Source organism: Mytilus galloprovincialis, chromosome 10, assembly GCF_965363235.1.
Source record: "Mytilus galloprovincialis chromosome 10, xbMytGall1.hap1.1, whole genome shotgun sequence".
Taxonomy (NCBI): Eukaryota; Metazoa; Mollusca; class Bivalvia; order Mytilida; family Mytilidae; genus Mytilus; species Mytilus galloprovincialis.
Window position 1 is genome coordinate 10,730,225 of NC_134847.1, and position 23,134 is coordinate 10,753,358.

The following is a 23,134-nucleotide window of genomic DNA, read 5'->3' on the forward strand; positions in this document are numbered from 1 at the left end:
GGTCAACCCAACCTGATAGACAAGTAGATCTTTCAAGATACTCATATACAATAAAATGTATCCAATTACATATATAAAATATACAGTATAAGAGAACATTTCATTGATTAAGTAACAGTATATTTTACATGCAGTCATTGAACCATGAAAATGGGGTCAGGTGCAATGTACATATAATGGCAAACTGAAACATCACAACATATTAATTAGCTACTAGCATCTGAATACAAGACAAGAAACATCCAGCTCTTTTAGCTTTTAAAATGTAAAGCTCTATAAAATAGCTTACATCATTACCCCAAGACTGTAATTAATACAAATTTCTTGTATACAACCAACTTTCATGACTTTTGTGTAAGGCGAGACAAAATAAAATGATACTTTGAAGTACATGTATTGTTTAATATGTTTGACTATTATTATAAAATGCCAGTTTCAGAATGAACAGTAATTTAGAAGATTATTAAGTGCTAGTCTACCTAAGAATCAGGCAGTGGTGAAAACATGACAAACAAAACCCCACTCAGGTTGACATTAATTTATGTTCAAAATGTATAATGATGCAAAAATATACCATTCGTTTCCTTGTCCTGTTCTGGTAATTGGAGATAAAATTTGGTTACAATGCACTAGAAATTAACAATTAAGGGGAGCGAACTCTGTCATTTGCTATCATTCTAACCAAAGTTTATCTAAAGATTTCTCAAGTTACCAGACACGCAGACACTAAAGACCTACCATTTCTAACTCAGGATGAGTGTTACTTCAAAATAGGATGGCTGGGTAGGTGGGTTTTTTTCAGCCATGTTTTGATTTTTTTCAAAATTGCCTGATTCTTACAAAGACTGGCACTTAAAATACATGTAGATACATTCAGACTATTATAACTATACAGCAAGCTGTCATTTGACTCTAACCAACAACCATGCCAGGGCTGTAAAGCTTGTCTAGGTTGGTAAAAACTTTCATCATCATGCATATATATGACACTAACCAATAGTGATGGACCGTGACAGACCCTCATGGAACGTAAAGGAGGTTTAACACTCCCTGGTGGTACATGTAGCCAACAATAGCAATGGCAGCATAGAAACTCTTATCATATCCAAATTCTTATTTCAAATGAATAATTATCCAAGGTGAATCAGATGATGTATGATCATGATGCTGCACTTTTAGTATTGACAATGATTGATATTCACTGAAACTAGAAATTTCCATTATTCCAATTTTCTATTCTTAATGATATAACTATCGACGATAATCATGGAATTAAGATATGATGCACTACTAATATTCCTAGAAAACTTTAAATTCTCTTTATTTCAAATTGTTAATATTACTTATTTCAAATATATATATATATATATCAAAGGTATGCTCTGTCACCAAGTAATGTAGTACATTGTATTTCCTACATTTTTTTCTATGAATTGTAATTTTGCTATTTGTTCAATTCACAATTTTCTTTTTGTCCAATCAGATCATCCCATCAACTGTTCATCATGACATAATGCTGTTAGCTCTATCAACGTTATTTCCAAACCAATAAGTAACAAAAAATTATGAATGAATCCACCATTTCACAATTTATAGCTACAGGTACAAAATGAGGTACCATATGAGAGTAACTTAGTGACACTATATATTTCCTATATATACATTGATATACATGATATATGCCCCTTCATAATCTGGCTGGGAATCATGCTCAAACCAATGTGATATCTTATCTACAAAAAAAATATACATTAAGAATAAAGTATTTATTATATATAAACTTGTATTTATCTACAAGAAAAACTAGGAATCATAATTTGCTTGACAACAAAGTTTAATGATGTAAAGAAATGAATTTATGACTTATATAATTTAATTGATAAGTCCCTTATGAGAAGAGGAATAAAACCCTTTTTTGAGGTTCTATTTCTAAAACAAAATGTTCTCTCTTTCTACATCAATGTTTTCTTAGGTGTATACTTCATTGAAGGGTTACTGTCTAATAGAGGCTATAGCACTATACTTGTTGTGATCAATTTATAATACTTTTTTATTTTAAAATAGAATTTGTTGAATATTACTACCAACGTGACAAAGCAAATAGTATTTATAAGATTCTTCTTCTTCTTCTTCTTCTTCTTCTTCTTCTTCTTCTTCTTCTTCTTCTTCTTCTTCTTCTTCTTTATAATCCATCAACAAACTGATGATAACGTGTCGGGCACTTATCTAAATATGCCGTGCATGCGTGGGATCTCATTTTTATTTAGTCATGACAGTCATGACAGTGAATAATATACAAAAGATAAAAATAGAAATTTCAACATAATTTCTTTTTCTTCTGTTATAACATATATAAATTTAAGTTCTACAAAATTTAGAGCATAACAAATCATTTATAACAAAATAATGAATCATACCCGGTAAAATCTTAAATTTCTTATCACAAAAGATGAAAAGTGTTAAAAATTGTTGTTAAGGACGCAATGCCGTCTCATCATTTGGAATCAGGCATGTCAGGGCACAATATCAATATACTCTTTTTTTGCCCCGGGAAATTTTGAGGTTATTGCATATATACAAACCCAAGCCTTGAACATGTTGAAGGTATTCATAACACATATGTGACAAATTATAATTATTGTACATCACCCACCAGTGGCTATATAAATAGGTATATCATCGTCTAACTAGTCCGAGATTACTCTGACGTCCAAAACGGCTGTTTTGCCAGACAAGCTTGTCTCAGACTACATCGTAACATGTGAAGATTGGTTGGTTATTGGTTTAAAAAAAAAAGTGACAAATATTTCATGCAAATTTAGGACGTGACAGTTATCAATACATTAAAATACAATATGTAGGATTACTCGATCAGGGGTTTAGGTCTTGTAACTGTTGTAATAGGCCATCCCGCACAACCATACCATTGTGAATACCCTACATGACAATGCATGTTAGGCAATAAACAGGGGTGGATCCAGCCATTTTTAAAAGGGGGTTTAAACCATTCTAGTTTATATGTAACTTTTCAAATCATGCATTGATCTTCCAAAAAACATGAAAAAGGGGGGGGGGTCCAATCACAGGCACAATTTTTTAACAAGCCCAAATTCTTACTTTGCCTTTGAACAGGCTACTATGCAAGAGTGTGGAGTATTGTAACGTTGATTCATACCTGTATGCACAAATTTAACAAATGTGAACATTTTTCCTTCAAACTCTTGGATGATGATCCATGATCAATGATTATTCTGATAGACATGTATTAAAATATTATTCATTTCTACTCACCAATTGCAATTTCCAGCTCAGCTTATATTGTACTATAGTTTCCTTCTACCATGTCAACGATTTTGTGTAAAATAAGTTTGCTATTAGAAGCGCTGACACTGCCGACACACATGCGACATGAATGCAACAAAAATAAAGATAACGTTAAATCGTTTACGGGCGAAGAATCATTTTCCGTTTTTAATAAAACTTGTCAGATTTGATTAATTATCGTCGAAAAATGTCCCTAATGGATATTCATTCAAATTAAACCAGCTTTATTATGCTGTATGCATGTAATATATATGTAACCTGGTCTTTAAATGTACTTTAAGTACAGTGTCTGACGTATAAACATTTTCTTGATTATCTATCCTATTTCAAATATAAATTTAAAATTGAGAATGGAAATGGGGAATGTGTCAAAGAGACAACAACCCGACCAAATGAAAAACAACAGCAGAGGGTCACCAACAGGTCTTCAATGTAGCGAGAAATTCCCGCACCCGGAGGCGTCCTTCAGCTGGCCCCTAAACAAATATATACTAGTCCAATGATAATGAACGCCATACTAATTTCCAAATTGTACACAAGAAACTAAAATTAAAATAATACAAGACTAACAAATGCCAGAGGCTCTTGACTTGGGACAGGCGCAAAAATGCGGCGGGGTTAAACATGTTTGTGAGATCTCAACCCTCCCCCTATACCTCTAACCAATGTAGAAAAGTAAACGCATAACAATACGCAAATTTAAATTCAGTTCAAGAGAAGTCCGAGTCTGATGTCAGAAGATGTAACCAAAGAAAATAAACAAAATGACAATAATACATAAATAACAACAGACTACTAGCAGTTAACTGACATGCCAGCTCCAGACTTCAATTAAACTGACTGAAAGATTATGATTTCATCATATGAACATCAGGCACAATCCTTCCCGTTAGGGGTTTAGTATCATACCATCATAACATATTTGAGAAGAACATAACCCGTGTCATGCCAACAACTGTTTTTAGAATAAATGTGTTTAGTTCCGATGCAAAGACTTTATCAGTGACTCAATATTAACGCCAAAATATGCAATATTTAATGACTTGACAACAGTATCGTAATTATATCCCTTCATTATTGAATGAATTTATAAGCCTTTTTCTGCTATAATATTCAAACTTTATTTTTTAACGAAGGCTTCTGGTATGTAGTTTTTTTTACAAAAGGCTCTCGAATTATAGACACATTAAAAAATAAAGATGGAAAGTCAAACGCATGAGTCTGGCAAAAATAAACGGACAATGTCATGACAATAAACGGAAAACGATAAAAGACAGAGTTATATATATATTTTTTTCCCTGCCTCAAATTTACTCAAATGCAATTTATATAGGTAACATAAAAAAGATAAATGATAATGCATTCATTTACACTTTTTAAAAATAGTTACATCTTAAATTTAATTTAACATATTAAGATCACGTTTTAAAGTGTTCACGGCCGACATCCGTTATTATTAAATAAGGGTGTAAAAATGAATGACAAATTCTTCACCACGTACGGCAGTCTGTAATTGCATATAAAACGTATTGCAATCACTTGTAAACCATTAAATATAAAGGTTCAGGTGCTTATATTCAATAAATAAATATTATTTCGGCAATCTGTTGATTTTTTTTAGTCAATTCGCGGCGATTTGTGCAGCAGTATGACTTTGAGCTACTTTTTTTTATTTATATAATTATAAAACAATGTTAAATAATTAAATAGGAAGAAGTTAGAATTCAAATTGAATATTTGTTTTATTTAAATAACATGATTAAGGGGACGTGGTAGACTTTCAGTTAAAAAAAATCGTCTTCTTTCACAGTTTTATTTTATTCTTGAAAGGGGAGCAACCCCTGATAAATAATGGGAAAGTTTCACTCGTTTTGTGTCCAAATTATTAAAATCTGAACACGACTGGACACGGTCTGACAACATCTTGACGTCAGTTTGTATCCATGGTCTGTTTTGGTCTGACACGGTCTTAACGGATCTAAACAGCTCGCTAGAAGATACAGTCTTAAATATCTTGACATGCCTTAACGGACTAATTTACCTAATGAGACTATCGATCCGAATGGAGACTTAACGATCTGACAAATCTTGACGTTTTCCTCTAGCGGTAAATCCAGTCAATTAAGATACGATCAGACCAAAATGACCGTTTCAGACTGAAATCGTGCTACTAGTGGAATATAAGAAAACAGTTTTTTATACGCATTTCGTTTGGTAAACAGAACAAATGATTATAACTAATCAAAATGTAAGCGATACAAAGTTGCAGGACAATATATTGTAATCGAACACCAAATGTTTAAGATCAAATATGTATGTTTCGTTCAAAGAATGGGTTAAGGCACTCCTAAGGATGGTAAAGTGCAGATGTTCTAACGCACAAAGTATTATTTTTATACGTTTTAAACATAAACTCGCAAAGGAATTTGTTTTTGTCCAGGCTGATAAAGCTGCTAATAATATCATCATTGTTTGGCGTAAATTTTACATTGAGGTTCTGCAAAAGGAAATCAGGAATTCACCAACATTCAAATTGACTTCATTTTCTGAATACGACATCTGTAACAAAAATAAACTTATAACTACTTCTTTACAATCTGAAATAAAACAATGAAAGTTCCAACTATGTATTGGCTGTCGACGCTTCACAAAACACCTTACAAATATAGATTGATTTCATCTGCAGGCCATTGTTCCACTACTAGATTGTATATTCTACTTACTAGTACATTTGGTACAATAAAAAATATAATAATAAATTGTTCAAAAAAGGCCTTTGAAAATAGTGGAATTAATGTCTTTTGGAAGATCAAAATTTGGTTGGAAGTACTTGATAAATTGCTTGCTTATACTGGTGATTTTGAAATGTTCAAAGTTTTGATATTCCTACCCTATATAACACATTGACTCATAGTTTCAATAAGAAAAAAAATCACACCCCTAATTAAATGGGCATTTAAAAAGTCAGAATGCAAATACATATGTTCAATCTCTTTTTTTTTCATTTTGTAGTAACAACAAACAAAAGAACTATTTCAATTGTAAATGCTTTGATACTATAACTGTTCTTGATTTTTTACTATATAATATTTTTGTTTGTTTTGGAGATTCCGTATATCGTCTAGTTATCGCAATTCCAATGGTGACTAAGAACCAGGTCACACTATCATTAATTTAACCGATCTAATTTGAATCGATCAAAACAAAACCAGTTAGCGTTCACATTATGTTTATTCATAATAATCTCTATCGTTCTAATCTCAGCCACTTCGTTAAAACTACAAATAAAAATGCAAAAGATCTAGCCTAATTACCCGTAAAACTGTAGAGATTGGGTATAAATAGAAGTAATGTATTAAACATTTTTAAATGAATGTGCTGATAAAATGATGCGCAATTAAAATGAAAATTGTCTGAAGTTTATAATCTTTATCTTGAATCACTAAAGTTCAAATTTTGTTACTGCATGATTAAACAAAAACTATAAACCCAAGAAGGTTACAACATGATGAAATAATGTGGTTTCTTAAAAAAAAATCAACAGAAGAAAAACATGAAAGGAAAACACATGTTTCGCAAATGTATGCTACGTGAAACAGCATATTTTTGTTTGTGTTTACTTGACATAGAAATATGTGTTAAACAACGAACCACTGATAACTTATTTAGGGATGTGTAGTTTTGCCGCTATATATGAGCATACATTATTTTCAATTCAATGGTACGAGTTTAAACCGATCTCTGCGTTCGCATTTAAAGGAAGATTGGTTCACTTTAGATCGATTTAAATACAACTACCTCTTTTGGTGTTTTATTTTAGACCTATTCAATATCGACTCAGAGCGTTCACATTAGCCTTTTTTTTTATCTAAAGTGAACCGATCTATGCACCTGGAAAAAAGTATAGCAACACTTCCATTAAAAACAATGTAAAACGACGAGATGTTCAATGTGTATAATTTTGGTTTTAACAAATACTTTTAATCCGTTTATTATACAAATTTTGTTTTGCATTAAACTCATTCAGAATTGTTTGAAATGTCTAGTTTAACACATTATATTCTGAATCAGATGTTTAGTTGTCTGTAAAAAATATTTTTATAAAATGTCAGTATAGAAGACAAGACAAAGCTTGAATAACTTTTTCAGTACAGCTGTACTGATGCATCTCTCTAGTCTTAATTTTGCCTGACATGTTAGTTAATAACATAAGTCAAATTTTAAACCTCAAACGGAGATAAGGTTTTTGGTAAAACCTAAATCATACACATTAAAACCGATAAAAATGTCCTAGTGTGAACGGGGTCTAACTGTGCACCATCTATTGGGAGCTGTGTCTGTATTGTTATGAGTTATAATTTATGACCAAAATCAACAAAGATCCATTGAGACTACATCTGATACAAAAGTTAACCACTTTTAGACATTTGGATGATATATTGAGTATGTTTACAAAAGAAATTTATCCTGTTGAACTGACTTGAAATATAGTCAATACTGATAATGAACACTCCCCTTTCCTCGTCTTTGATATCTATATCATTAACGGGAAACTCAATACCAATGATAAAAGAGATGATGTTACATTTCCTATTGCTTATTATCCATTTCTAGATGGTGACGTTCCCAGGTCACCATCTTATGATGTTGATTTATCTCAACTTGTAAGATTCGCTCGTGTGTGTAACGTATTAGATTTTAGCGAGAGAAATGTGTGTATTACTGAAAAAATAATTACACCAGGGTTATCGATATCACAAACTAGTCAAAACATTTTCTAGATTTTATCATCGGTACAAGGACATCATTCGTATGTATAATTCAACATGCAGACATCTTATACTTTCATGTATTTCACATCCAATTTTTATGGTAATATTTTATGCAAAACACAGAAATGTCGGCGATTACCTAAAACCTGACAAAAAGACTTATTAAGAAGGGATTATCATAGTTAGATACTGTTGTGGGCTCATTAAAGATTGCATGTTTTGGCTTTTATATTGCTTCACTAATAGGGTCTTTGCATCAGAAATGAACACATTTATTTTAAAACCAGTTGTTGGCATGATACGGGATATTTTTTTATCATATATATTATGATGGTATAATACTAAACCCTTCGCGGGAGGAATTGTACTTGATACTCATATGATGAAGACATTATCTTTCAATCAGTTTAATTAAGGTCTGGAGCTGGCATGCTAGTAACTGCTAGAAGTCTTTTGCTAAAAAAGAGGGACGAAAGATACCAAAGGGACAGTCAAACTCATAAATTTAAAATAAACTGACAACGCCATGGCTAAATGTGAAAAAGACAAACAATAGTACACATGACACAACATAGAAACCTACAGAAACAACACGAACCCCACAAAAACTAGGGGTGATCTCAGGTGCTCCGGAAGGGTAAGCAGATCCTTCTCCAATTTATGTGTCATTGTCATTTTGTTTGGTTTCTTTTGTTACCTTTTGTGACAAATGATTTCTTTTGAAGTGAGTGTTACTGTGTGTATTGTTGTGTGTATGTTTTTTACATTAGCTAGAGGTGTAGGGGGAGGAATGAACTATCAATAAACATGTTTAACCCCGCTGCATATTTGCGCCTGTCCCAAGTCGGAAGCCTATAGCCTTTGTAAGTCTTGTATACTTTTAAATTTTAGTTTCGTATGTATATTACGGAGTTTAGTAATGTATGACGTCCATTATCATTCCACTAGTATACATTTTTTTGTAGGGACCAGCTAAAGAACGCGTCAACGAGCGGGAGTTCCTCGCTGCATTGACGACCCACTTTTTCATATAAAAATTGTGAATAAATTCCTAAATAGATATGACAAAAACCATAAAAGAAATCAAACCTTCCTATTACATGTATTAGATGTTAAACCGTGTGTTAAAATTTTGACCATAGAAATATTTCTTTTACTCAAGTTATTTTTAAAATCAGACAATAAATTGTTGTTGGTCTCTTTCTAGTCGCTAATTACAAAAATCTAAGACAATAACCCTCCAAATCATTTCAAAACCCTCTTATTGTTATATGGAACCTTCCTCTAAAAAATGTCACACTTCCATAAATTACACTGAAGTTATTGTCTGTGAACCTATTTATGTACCCTGACCCGGCACAACTCACTTTTGGCATCAAATTACAAATCCACAAGGATAAAAGCCGTAAAAAATCTCTACCATCATGTGGTGGCATTGGATCCTTTGCTTAAACTTCAAAGAGATCAATGAACTTATACTTAAGTTATTGATTTCGACCAAAAATGTATTTCAACGCAAAAGCAGACAACTATCCCTTAACATAATTTATCGCTAACTTCTTTTGTAGAAGTATTTTGTTATTAAAACATAAATATTTTAAAAAGATTTAGATAGTTCGTGGTTTCTTTTGTGCTGTTGTCATGTGCTTTCCTAGTTAGGGTGTTTTGCGAGTTCGTTTTTGTTCTGTGATTGTCATGTCGATAGGTGCTGTTGTATTGTTCATTTGTGTATTTCTCTGTCCAGATGGATCTTGTGTTTATTTGTACTGTATTCCTGAAATGTAGTGTTGTCGTTTACGTGTTTCAGTTGGCATTGCAACGAGGTTTGGCTGGTCACAAGGTCCGTGTTCAACCCATCATTTTTTATCTAGTCAGAAAAGTGATAAATGTTAGCTTATAGTTTCTGTTTCTTTTTTTTAGTGTGTTGCATTGTCGTTTGCTTTTGTGGCAATTCAGTGTCTCTGTAGTTTTGTTGTTTTCCTCTTATAATTAATATTTTCCCTCGATTTATTTTGTAACCCGGATTTGATTTCTCTCAATCGATTTATGACTTTGGAACAGTGGTATAGTCCTGTTGCCTTTATTTAGCTCATCAATTTAGGACTAAGCACAAACAAAACATGTAGTTTTTGGTGTAGAGTTGCCTTATTGGAAATCATACCACATCATAACACAAGGAATAAAAAACATAAAATACCAATCTAAGAGCTTCACCAAGGCCATTTTAAAAAATACATAAATTAGGTTTCTGAGACTAGAATTAGTCAGTACACTTCTAAAAGAGTAGTGTAAAGACTTCATCAGAATTTTTAAAAAGGGTGGTAAACTACAATGAAAATAAAATACATCGAGACGGTTTATGTAAGTATTCACTGTGTTAAGGAAAGAATATTTATTTATATGGTTTAGATTTATAATAAACAAAGTCGATTTAGGTACGGACACGAAAGATAAACTTAAAAGATACATAAAAATTATTATAGTGTATAATTGATACACATTTTGTAACCTTTAAAAATAGAAATTTTGATCAAATCGTCCTTCGAGCTATAAAAACAAATTCCACTTAACAAATTAAGTCTGCGTTAACGAAATCCCTGTTTTGATAATTTACTAGTGATACATTAAAAGCTACAAAGTGGAGGGAAAAGGTGGTAATTATGAAAAATTAAAATATCAAAAATACGGAACTCCGAGAAACAATCAAAAACAAAATTAATCCGTAATCAAAAGGCAAAACCAGCAGCTCAAACACATCAAACAAATAGATAACAACTATCATATTCCTGACTTGGTACAGGCAATTTATTATGTATAAAATGGTAAATTACACCTGGTTTAATAGCTATCTAAACCTCAAATTTCATGAAATGAAAAACATGTTAGCTGTTCTACTCTTGTATATTTTGCACTACGTAGGTAAGGATGGCGTTTAGACATTTTTAGTTTTTTATTATCTTTATTCACTATCGATATAATGTGGATTTTGAGGTGTATTCATTGAAACAACTCTGATGAATTATTTGTCAACGAACTACTTCTCCGACGCACTATAATAAATACATCTTTGCAAACTTATTTATTTCAACCTTACTGAATTATTTTATGTTCTTTGTACTGTTTCAAAAGTGTATTCAGCTACCGAATATGAAATTTAATTATGAAAAGAGCTGTGTCTCTTTGGGTATATACATTTTGTATATACAGGGCAAAATCAGGTCGTTATTCTCAATAGGTATATGATATCTGGTGTTCAGAGATACAAAATTGACCTATTGCTTGGTATTTCGAAAATTACAATTCAATCTGCACTACATTTTGTTTTATTGAACGTATTTTCGGTCAGAAAATTCAAAAAATATTTGAAACTGGGTTCTAGGCAAATTTTGATATATCATTGTCTGTTGATGGTTAACCCGTAAGATCTGCCCTTCGAGGATATAGTTGAATTCCAATTATTAGGAAATCAAATTCTTTGAAAATGATTGTCCAATTAATTACATTCACATTCTTAAAATACTTGTTTAATTTTGGTCTAGCGCATGCCTTGAAGACTAGAAAAATGTGCCATTTTAAAAAACGCCGACATTATTGTTACTGGACATATATATACTTCTCACAACCATTTTATTATCAATGACAAAACTATATTGTAAATGCAAAAGATAACGTACGGTTTATTGTGTTAACAATTGTCAATCAGATCTATGGAAAGCAATAAACAATGGATGTTTTTATACTTTATTATAATTTTGTTCATTCTTTTTTCGTGCAATTTACTGAACTTCATAGTTAATTTGATATAACATATATACGATTGTATTATCAGAACGTACTTCAATTTTTATATTTGTTATCATTTGAATGTACTGGAAAAAAGTTTCTTTACATAATTTGTCTGATCATTATACTTGACTTGGTATAGCGAATTCCACCCCAATACAATTTTGCCTTTGACATGTCGTGGTTCAGAAATACATTACTACAGTCACCATGCCACCAAGCGCCATTTGACTTAGCACAGTTTATTATACTCGAAGTATCATGATCACGATCCTTAGTGGTGAATTTCTGATCGTCGTTGTATGCCATCATATCACCTTAAACAAAAACTTATATCTTATAAAACTTATTCTTACTAAATATTGAGAGGACAATTAAAAGGCAAACTAGGGAAATGACTCAATACACTGACACATAATATAAATGTTTGTAATCCTATATCATGCTGTTAACATTGGAACGATGTTTCTGAAAATATATTTTATGTACATTGTATTCGATACTAAAGCAAGTAACATTTTATTGTCCAAAAAATATTTTTTTTCAAATAATATATTTACCGGTTGACTCTTTTCAGAATCAGAATTTACAACTAGATACAAAGTGTTCGATTTTAATTGATTTGTTCATCTATGGGTTTGACTGTCCCTCTTTGTTCATCGATCAACCAACAAACATGGATACTTAACGTCCATTCCAAACTTCGGAAAGTTAAAAACATTTGTCGTTTGCTTAATTGAATTAGTTTTATTTAGTAAAACTCACCAGTAGTTCCACTATGTCCCCCAATGGTAAGTTTATAGTGTGAATCCTCGTCACTAACTGTAAATGAATGTCTTATACAAAGCATAAGTCATCTTGTTGTTAGTGTCCCTGTCTATACTTACCAGCAGTTCCACTATGTCCCCCAATGGAAAGTTTATATTGTGAATTCTCGTCACTAACTGTAAATGTTTTATACAAAGCATACGTCATCTTGTTGTTAGTATCATTGTCTATACTTACTAGCAGTTCCACTATGTCCCCCAATGGTAAGTTTATATTGTGAATTCTCGTCACTAACTGTAAATGTCTTATACAAAGCATACGTCGTCTTGTTGTTAGTGTCCGCTAGATCAAATCTCAGTTCGTATTTACCATTAGTCGTAAGAATGTTTAGATATTTGTTACCTGTAATGAAATATAACATTGGTGTGATTTCAATTCAAATTTACCCATCAATAAATGTATAATGCATATTTTTAATAACGCATAACACACACATTTGCTTTGTTTTACTATTGATAACCAACAAAAAACACATTACTTTATATGCAAAGCAATATATGCTGATTAAATTTTTTTTATCATTTGTATGAGTAAATTGTGATTATTCTTTCGCCTCTCTTTTAAACGTTGAGCCTCGACTGCAATATATTGTTTTAAATGATTCAAAGCGGAATAAAGTATTATGCAACACTACATTAAATGATTCAACACATTGATTCAATGAAAGTTTTTTTTTCAGATTTTCATCTTCTGCTTCCCGACATAATTTGTTTTTGAAGCTAGTCAGGTCGTAACCAAAACATTTATAATAGATATTTTATTTCAAAATTAAAAAAATAACATATTCGATACAACTTAAAATAATTTAAGGAATAGGTTCAAGAAAACGTATTTTATATTGAAGTGATACAATTCTGTTTTATTCATGTATACACATTGTGTATTCAACATGTCTATCGTTGAAAAATTTATTAACAAACATGATACAAATAATATAATAAATAGAGAAGCATGCCTAAATTAGAAAGAACCTCTTCTCCTAAATTCACCAACGTTTTTCTAAGTTAGGTAGCGTGGATTTTTTTTCTACTAATATTAAATTAAAATAATAGACATCTCAATGAAATATTTCAACAGACAAATGAACCAGGTTTAATCAATCATTTTCTACATTTGAAAATGTCTTTACCAAATCAGGAATATGACAGTTCTTGTCCATTCGTTTTTGATGTGTGTTGTTATTTGATTTTGCCATGTGATTATGGACTTTCCGATTTGATTTTCCTCTGAGTTCAGTATTTTTGTGATTTTACTTTTTATGATACAGATAGTGGATTTTAAAATAATATCCTCAAGTTAAATATGTCTGACGCTACATTTTCGTTGTGGGATATAAGCCATACAAGAAATAGCCTGATAACCGAATGATTTGGTTGTTGCATGAAATAAGTGAGGTAGTGTAAAACCATCATTTATCGTGAGTTTTAAGTAATGCTAAAAATGCAACTGGGTGTTTATCGTATAAATACAAACTACAATTATAATATTGGATACACATAACTATATGCAGATTTTCCAAATATCGGAATACTTAAATTACCATGCTTCTCTGTTCTACAACAATCAGAAAAAATAAATGCACGCAATATATTTTGTAATTAATAGAAGTGTAGTTATGCTTATTAAAATACCGAAAAAATATGATATACTAAGGAAGCGTGTTTTGTACTTTTCGTTTTATCTTTGCTGCTTGGTTGGACTTGTTTATTTTCTTTCCAGAGTTTGCACATTTCGTTGACAGTACCATTGTGTGTTTGATAAATTTGTAAATAGAATGCAACGGTTTTTTTTAAGTTTTTGCCATGCTTTAATTTAGAACAATTTAATGTACTAACGGTTTTTAGTGAGTGCAAGTGTTGGGTAAACGTGCGAAAAAAATATAATACAATATAAAATTTAAAAGAGAAACGAATACGTCGGCTACCAATAATGCTATAATACAATTAACTAAAATGGCACCCACCAAGCCAGTATTCCTTCTGTGGATCACCAAAGCCTTCCTTATATTCAACCCAGTCCCTGTCAAAACTCGTTGTTCCGTCTATTCTTCTTTGAATAACCTAAAATTATATGAAAGGAATCTTAATATCTTTCGTGTTTCACTTGAAATAGCAGATTTTTTAAAGCTGAAATATGCAATGAAAACTAGATGATAGCGTTTCAACTAGATGCTCACCAAAAACATGAAACTTTCATTAATGCATACATTGTGTGTACACTATGGTCAAAACACACAATGATCAATAAAACTACTTACACAATGATTACTTACTACATTAGTACGATTTCTATGCAGTATCATAAGTGAATTCCATCTATAATCACTGTCATATTTAAGAAATAGTCATTTTGTATTTTTCTTTTAACTATAGTGGTTAGAAGCAATGGAAATGTTTGACATAAGAATTTTACTGCACAGAGTATGTTTGGTGCACGTTTTTCGTATGAACTGGTTTGTCAGCTGGCTGTGTTTCAGTCGTCCAGGTGTAGTTCCTGATTCATTTTACTTTGCCTAAATATAGCAATATAACTCTTAAGTGTGTCTACAATTTTTAATTATACACAGTTTACCACATATAATGATTAATCTGACACGCTTTTGGTTTCAATGAGATTTTAAAAAAGTCACCAAATATACTTAACTTATAACTATGTACGCCAGAATCGCTTATCGTCTCTATAAGACTTACTATAAAAACTGAACTCAAAATATTATGGATGCAACATTAATTAGTAAGTTGTAAATAGAAAATAATTAGAAATAATGGTGTCCTTTATCTGTTTAGGAAACACTTAAACTTACCATCCAACCTCCTCCATCAGTAGACATATCACAGTAAGCCTTTATTCCGTTAAACCCATCAGGATATATGGTATACACGCCACTTGGTTTTGTTTTCATGTAGCCACAGTCTTTGTATTTCAGGGGTGCATAAGTCTCTGTAAATAACATGAATAAATAATGCTTACTACTTTTTTTGTAAAATTATTTTAACTATCTGTTCTGTTGTTTCATTTGTTGTAACAGGCTCGTGATTCAACAGACAGTGATACTTTAAGGACACAGCATGCATGCAGATGTATTGAAATTTGTTACATATCAACAAACGAAAACCAGTTACAAACAGAACGTGGCGTTTTTTTTTTTTTTTTTTTTTTTTTTTTTTTTTGTTGTTGCCGCCAAACCCTCAGCGACAGCGAAGTACTAGTACAACATACAAACAACTATCAATATTCGCTGAAAAGGCCGTAAATCATCAGGTGGATACACATTTACTTATATATTCCCCAACAAAAAGACACTAACTATAGAGTTGAGAGCACAATCAGTTACTGAGAGATAGTCAAAACACAATTGCAACTAATGAAAAAATCATGTATCTAAGACTCAGATATCCTTCAGTACACATCCATCGGTCAATGAATTTAGTGTAAAGTCGCTATGACAAAATCAGAGAAAATCAGCTACATGTATCGATAGTGTGTAGAGTCATAAATGCGCATATGTATACACAAACGACAGTCAATCTGATTTTAACTTACTGTTAAAGTAATTAATATTAATACCTATCAAAAATAATCTCAACGATTTAATTACAGTGTTGAATTGGGAACTCATCACAATAAGTTTATTTAAATGATCGATAAACGTACTCCATTTAACTGACCACTGATACGATTTTATACAACAGATGAATTCGTTTGTTTTTTTTCTTTTGCTAAAATGACGGACACTGCACATTCAGCTACTGTAGGACTGGAATAAATTATAGTTTAACTTTTATTCAAAGTTTAGACATAGATTTAAAGAATAATCTTACCATTCAATGTTGCCATCAAATTTCTTTTCCATTCTTCTAATTCCTTCCTTTCAGTTTGCAAGTTAATAGTACTTTTAACGAATTCCTCCTTCAATTCACGTGACAAATCAGCCAACTGAGATTTCTGTTCACTGGCAAGATCGACAAATTTTTGTTTGTTCAGGTCTTCAGATTGTCGAATCTTAGATGTGTAGTTCGATATCATTGCTAATTTTAAACGTTCTTGTTTTTGTTGAAACCCACTCAACAAATATGAAATTTCAGTATTAAAGATTGATTGACTTTCACTTAAATTTGTGTTAATATCAAATATTTTGAGTTGTAACTCCTCTTGTTTTGCTTCAAGGTTTTTAACTATATGCGATATCTTTTTATCATATTCTGTCTGTGTGATATTAAGTTTGGATGAGTAATCCTGGACCATAGACACCTTTAATTTATTTTGCTCATTTTTCACCATCCTATGAATATTCTCAGAAAAACTTGACTCAATGTCATCTCGGATGTACGTTTTTAGTTGTTTGTTTAGTGACGTTACGTCAAGTTCTGCTATTAGTGGTGCATTAAGTTTATTAGAAACCAGTGGCAACCTAACCTCCTGACATTTCTCACTTGAATTGGAACACGGTTTACCGTAAACAAGAACAGGCATCAGTAAACATATTTGTAAAATGAATGATATTATTTTTCCAAAAGAATTCATTGTGAAGACGTTTTCTCCGTCCTTAATATATTTGATATCTCGTAACAGTCCAGACACGCTTGTGTTCTGCTGCAGATTTTTAACAAATGCGCAATTTATCTAGATTTGTAGACTAATATACTAACAAATAATTATTCCGATATCGTCAACTGACGATATACAATACAGCTTATCTTTTTATAAAACCACTTAAAATAAAATATATGCAATAAGAGGTTAATATCAGTATATTTATCATGTTTTGTTACTAATGGTACTGATCGTACGAGGACACGGATTGATTGCTAATTAGGTCTTTCCACTTTTCTGTGGAAAGACCTATTGTTTTTCTTCTGATTATTAGGTCTTTCCACTTTTCTGTGGAAAGACCTATTGTTTTTCTTCTGATTATTTTTTTTTTTCTTCCGCCTAATTTTGTTCTTGCGATAAACATTTGTTTCGCAATATGTCGCTTAGATATTTTGTATATGATATCGAACAGTTTATGCGCTTTTGAAATTTACCCTGCGTAACTGAATACTTTTCTTTGTAGGAGTTATCTCCCCAAACACTGTTTTCCTTGTTAGCGCATCTCCTTCGCAACCGTTAAAGATTATGACAAATTTATTTTACAAAATTGCTCGTTATATCCTTGGCATGATTTGTCCTGTTTTGACCGAAGCGATATGACTGCTCCATATGAGAGTTATTTCCCCTTATGCATCTGATATAAGTGATATGAATTTCTATCTTATAAATCATAAGTGATAGAGACCTAGGATCATTTGATTTGAGGTCCTTGGTCCCAAAAAATAAAAATTAGGTCAAGGTCAAAGGTCAAGGTCATATTCTAATATTTGAATTTTGCTTATTTTCACTTATATCCAAAGACTGTATAAGATATCAACAAATTATTTTTACTAAATTGTTAGTTGCGACATGTCGTAAGATGTAAATTTTGATTGCAAGCGTACGTTGAATGTAAAAGGGAGTTTTCTCCCCTCTTGTATTTAAAAATATGCGTTTGGTGATATAACTCATTAACTAAATATAATTAAGGCCTATGGTCTTTTGATTTGAGGTCCTTGGTTTATGACCTTGAAATTGATCTCAAGGTCATAGCTTAATTTGGCGTTCTAGATTTTGACCTTTGCTTTTATTCTATATGTATACATGATAAAGATATACAACTTTTAGAAAAAGGTATCAAACCATTTAACCTTGAAAAAAACAACGGAAGGGACCTTTTGTAAACCGGAAGTAGCTATTTTTTTGTACTTTATTAATATAAAAGTATATAGAACCAGATATTTTTGGAATTAGTGTCAAGTAAATATTCAAATATAATCGGAAGTAACATTTTTCAAACCGGAAGTAACAAATTATCTCCCTTATTTAAAAAAAATGTATGGAAACAATATATTTTTGGAATCAGCTTACTAGGAGCTATCATTTGACGATTGAAATGACATTTTAAACTTAGTTTCACAACTTTTCATATCAAAATACATTGTTTTGATGGAAAGACCTTCAATTGTTCTCTGAACAATTGGTTTTTAATTTTTTTTTTTTTTTCTTCCGCCTAATTTTGTTCTTGCGATAAACATTTGTTTCGCAATATGTCGCTTAGATATTTGGTATATGATATCGAACAGTTTATGCGCTTTTGAAATTTACCCTGCGTATACGAATACTTTTCTTTGTAGGAGTTATCTCCCCAAACACTGTTTTTCTTGTTAGCGCATCTCCTTCGCAACCGTAAAAGATTATGACAAATTTATTTTACAAAATTGCTCGTTCTATCCTTCGCATGATTTGTCCTATTTTGACCGAAGCGATATGACCGCTCCATATGAGAGTTATTTCCCCTTATGCATCTGATATAAGTGATATGAATTTCTATCTTATAAATCATAAGTGATAGAGACCTAGGATCTTTTGATTTGAGGTCCTTGGTCCCAAAAAATGAAAATTAGGTCAAGGTCAAAGGTCAAGGTCATATTCTAATATTTGAATTTGGCTTATTTTCACTTATATCCAAAGTCTGTATAAGATATCAACAAATTATTTTTACTAAATTGTTAGTTGCGACATGTCGTAAGATGTAAATTTTGATTGCAAGCGTACATTGAATGTAAAAGGGAGTTTTCTCCCCTCTTGTATATACAAATACGCGTTTGGTGATATAACTCATTAACTAAATATAATAAAGACCTATGGTCTTTTGATTTGAGGTCCTTGGTTTATGACCTTGAAATTGATCTCAAGGTCATAGCTTAATTTGACGTTCTAGATTTTGACCTTTGCTTTTATTCTATATGTATACATGATAAAGATATACAACTTTTAGAAAAAGTTATCAAACCATTTAACCTTGTAAAAAACAACCGGAAGTGACCTTTTGTAAACCGGAAATAGCAATTTTTTTTGTACTTTATTAATATAAAAGTATATAGAACCAGATATTTTTGGAATCAGTGTCAAGTAAATATTCAAATATAATCGGAAGTAACATTTTTCAAACCGGAAGTAACAAATTATCTCCCTTATTTAAAAAAAATGTATGGAAACAATATATTTTTGGAATCAGCTTACTTGGAGCTATCATTTGACGATTGAAATGACATTTTAAACTTAGTTTCACAACTTTTCATATCAAAATACATTGTTTTGATGGAAAGACCTTCAATTGTTCTCTGAACAATTGGTTTTTAATTTTAACTAAATTTGTTTATCAAGTAATACTAATTAAGTTTTCTCTTGTCGGTAATTGTCAAGCTAAACGAAAAATAACAAAATTACCGAAATATTTTAAAAATTGAAGACGTAGGTCCCTACTTTAATGACAAAATCAAAACGGAAAAGTATATCACTTGGGTAATACCAAAAAGAAACAAACAAACTTGTCCTAAAAGCAACAAACACACAAAGAGCTGATAGCATGTCATCTGAAATGAGTTTCTTTAGTTAAATACACATATCTAAATCACGTTTTTAACATTTGACAAGTGTACCAGCGCCGAGTGTAAGTACATATGCAGATGGTGCTGTTATGTGGCTACATGGGAACGGAAAGCTTACAGCAGAAAATTTGAATTATCTTATGTATCTAAAGTTATGTACTTTGAAACTTGATCTATCTTAAAAAAAGAGGAGTGGTATTATTTCCAATTTAAATCATTTCAAAGAGAACAAAGAAGACATGGATTACGGCAAACATATGTCACCCTACTTCTTTTGAATTTAATGTACATAGTTGTATACTCTGCAGCACAATCCAATTGTTATGATATGTTATTTGATAACTGGATTGATAGTAACATACAATATATAAATGATATAATAGATAAAAGAGGAAATATTTCTTCAAAATTAAGAAATAAAAGCGATTGGATTTCTGAATACTCAAAACTAAAAAAATCTGTACCAAAGCAATGGGCAGACAAATTAAAATCTGAAGAATTAATCAAAACAAAAGTCCATATCAACCGAACAAAAACTAAACTTAGAGATTATAAAGATGTACTAACTAGTATTAAATGCTAAAAACGTATACAAATTAGTATTAAGTGTGTCAAAAAACAGAAATACCAGTAGGATTTTTGAAATGGGAAAGAGTCTTAAGCAAAGGGAGACTAATAAATAAATTCAAAGACTCTATTAAATTTACTTTTTGATATCTTAAAGATAATAAAATGAAAAAGATTAGGTGGAAATTAATGCACTATATTTTGCCAAATGAGGTGCTGCTTTGTCAGTGAAAAATTTCACAAAAGAATTTGTGTTCATATTGCAATGAACAAGATAATTATAATCACTTTTTCATTACATGTTCATATCATAAAACATTCTGAGAATTCATGAAGGTTTTACTTAAAATAGTCTCTATAGACAAACATGTACTAAGTCTTCATTCGTTGGTTATAGGATACAAAATTCATGAAGATGCATACTATGCACTAAATCATCTGTCTATTAGCTCCATGTTCTTTTCAGTCTATAAAACACATTATGTTTGTAATAAAATAAAACTAAAGCAGTAGACACATTAAGAATGTTTTATTATGAGGTAGAGAATACAGTAGCATTATATAGTATGACCAATATAGAGCGCAGCGGTTTATTAACAAAGGTGTTGAATATTTTGAAGAATGATAATGATGTCATATCATAGTTTACTTAAGCTACATGTAGTAAAAAAACCCAGATGCTATCTAGACTATGTGAGAATGTATGTGACTTTTTTTATTATTATAAATGTACTATGCAAGTAAATATCTATAAGTGTTATGCCTATGGTAGGAGTATGTGTGCAAGTTATGGAAAAAAATGTGTTTGTAAAATTTGTCATGTGACCCTGTATGTGCAGAAGTATGTTTGTACAATATTGTTACTATGAATGTTAATGTGGGTACTGCAGATGTTTTAGTATGTGTAGGTGTGTGTGTCATTCTCAATATATAGCTACTTCAACACATGTACGCTACATTGTTTACAAACATTTGGTAGGTAAAGGTCACGACACGGTATTTATCTGGGTGAAATCAATAACAAATTTAATCAAAAACCAATTATGAAGAAAACAATTGAAGGTATTTCCACCCATCAAGATCAATTTTGATATAGAACTATGAAAATTCAGTTTGAAATGTCATGTCCAGCGTCATTTGATAGCTTATTGTACACTGATTCCGAAATATATGGTTTCTACGCATTCTTTTCTAAATATGGGAGATAAATTGTTACTGTTGGTTTGAAACATGTCACTTCCGGTTTAATTTGATAATTTACTTGATACTGATTCCAAAAAAATATTGTTCAATATAGTTTTACATTAAATAAGTACAAAAAACACTACTTCCGGTGTTCACCAGGTCACTTCCGGTTGGCTTTTCCGTGGTCAGGTGTCTTGCAACGTAATGCAAAAATTCCCATGGCTGTATCATGTGTACATATGAGGTAAAAGCAAAGGTCATAATCTAGATTGTCAATATTATATATGACCGTGAGTATAATTTCAAGGTCATACACTCAAGGGCTTCAAATCAAAAGACCGTAGGTCCTAATTATATATGAATAATGAGTTATGTCACTTTATGCCTAATTTTCAATATAAGGGGGATACAAATCCCGTTCATTGTTAGCGTACACTTTCGATCAAACCTTATGTGTTAGGACGTGTCGCAACTTACATTTTAGTTTAAATATGTTGTTGATACCTTATACGCTTTTTGAGTAAAATCAAAATAAGCCAAAACAAAAATTTATAATATGACCTTGTCCTCTGACCTTGACTTTATTTTCTTATTTCCGGATTAAGGACATGAAATCAAAAAGATCCTAGGTCTCTATTACTTATGGTTTACAAGATAGAAATGCATATAACTGATATTAAATGCATAAGTGGAAATTACTCTCATATGGAGTGTTCATATCGCTTCGGTCAAAATTGACAAATTAAACGAAGAAAGAAAACAGTGTTCGGGGAGATAACTTTTTTCAAAGAAAATTGCTCGTCTTAGCAGGGTGAAATGAAAATGCGCTTGAACTATACGATACAATAAGAGGAATATATAAGCGACTTATTGCGTAACAAATATTTATCGCAAGAACAAAATTAGGCGGAAGAAAAAAATAATTTAAAAACCAATTGTTCAGAGAATAGTTGAAGGTCTTTCCACATCAAAGAAAATTTGAAAAGAAGCTAGTTACTTTATACTGATGCGATACATAAGTGGTTTGGATATACTTTTAAGTGAAATAAGGAAGATTATCTGCTACTTCCGGTGAAGTAAATATTTCTTCTGGTCTCATATAATGGCTTCTTTCACACTGATTCCAAAAATATTTAGTTTCTATATACTATAGCCTTTAACCCAGGAGATAATTGGCCACTTCCGGTAGATCGGAAGTCATGTCTAGTC

General features: G+C 31.3%; 1 protein-coding gene across 1 annotated transcript; it reads right to left on the minus strand.

Moving 5' to 3' along the window:
* Positions 1 to 11,962: 11,962 nt before the first annotated feature.
* On the minus strand, positions 11,963 to 16,793 carry LOC143049819 (fibrinogen-like protein A). The gene is made up of 5 exons (XM_076223551.1): positions 16,529 to 16,793; positions 15,511 to 15,647; positions 14,671 to 14,767; positions 12,885 to 13,049; positions 11,963 to 12,196 (listed from the first exon to the last, which is right to left on the minus strand). The coding sequence occupies exons 1-5, from the start codon at positions 16,731 to 16,733 to the stop codon at positions 11,982 to 11,984; spliced, it is 819 nt and encodes a 272-aa protein (XP_076079666.1). The 5' UTR covers positions 16,734 to 16,793; the 3' UTR covers positions 11,963 to 11,981.
* Positions 16,794 to 23,134: the final 6,341 nt, after the last annotated feature.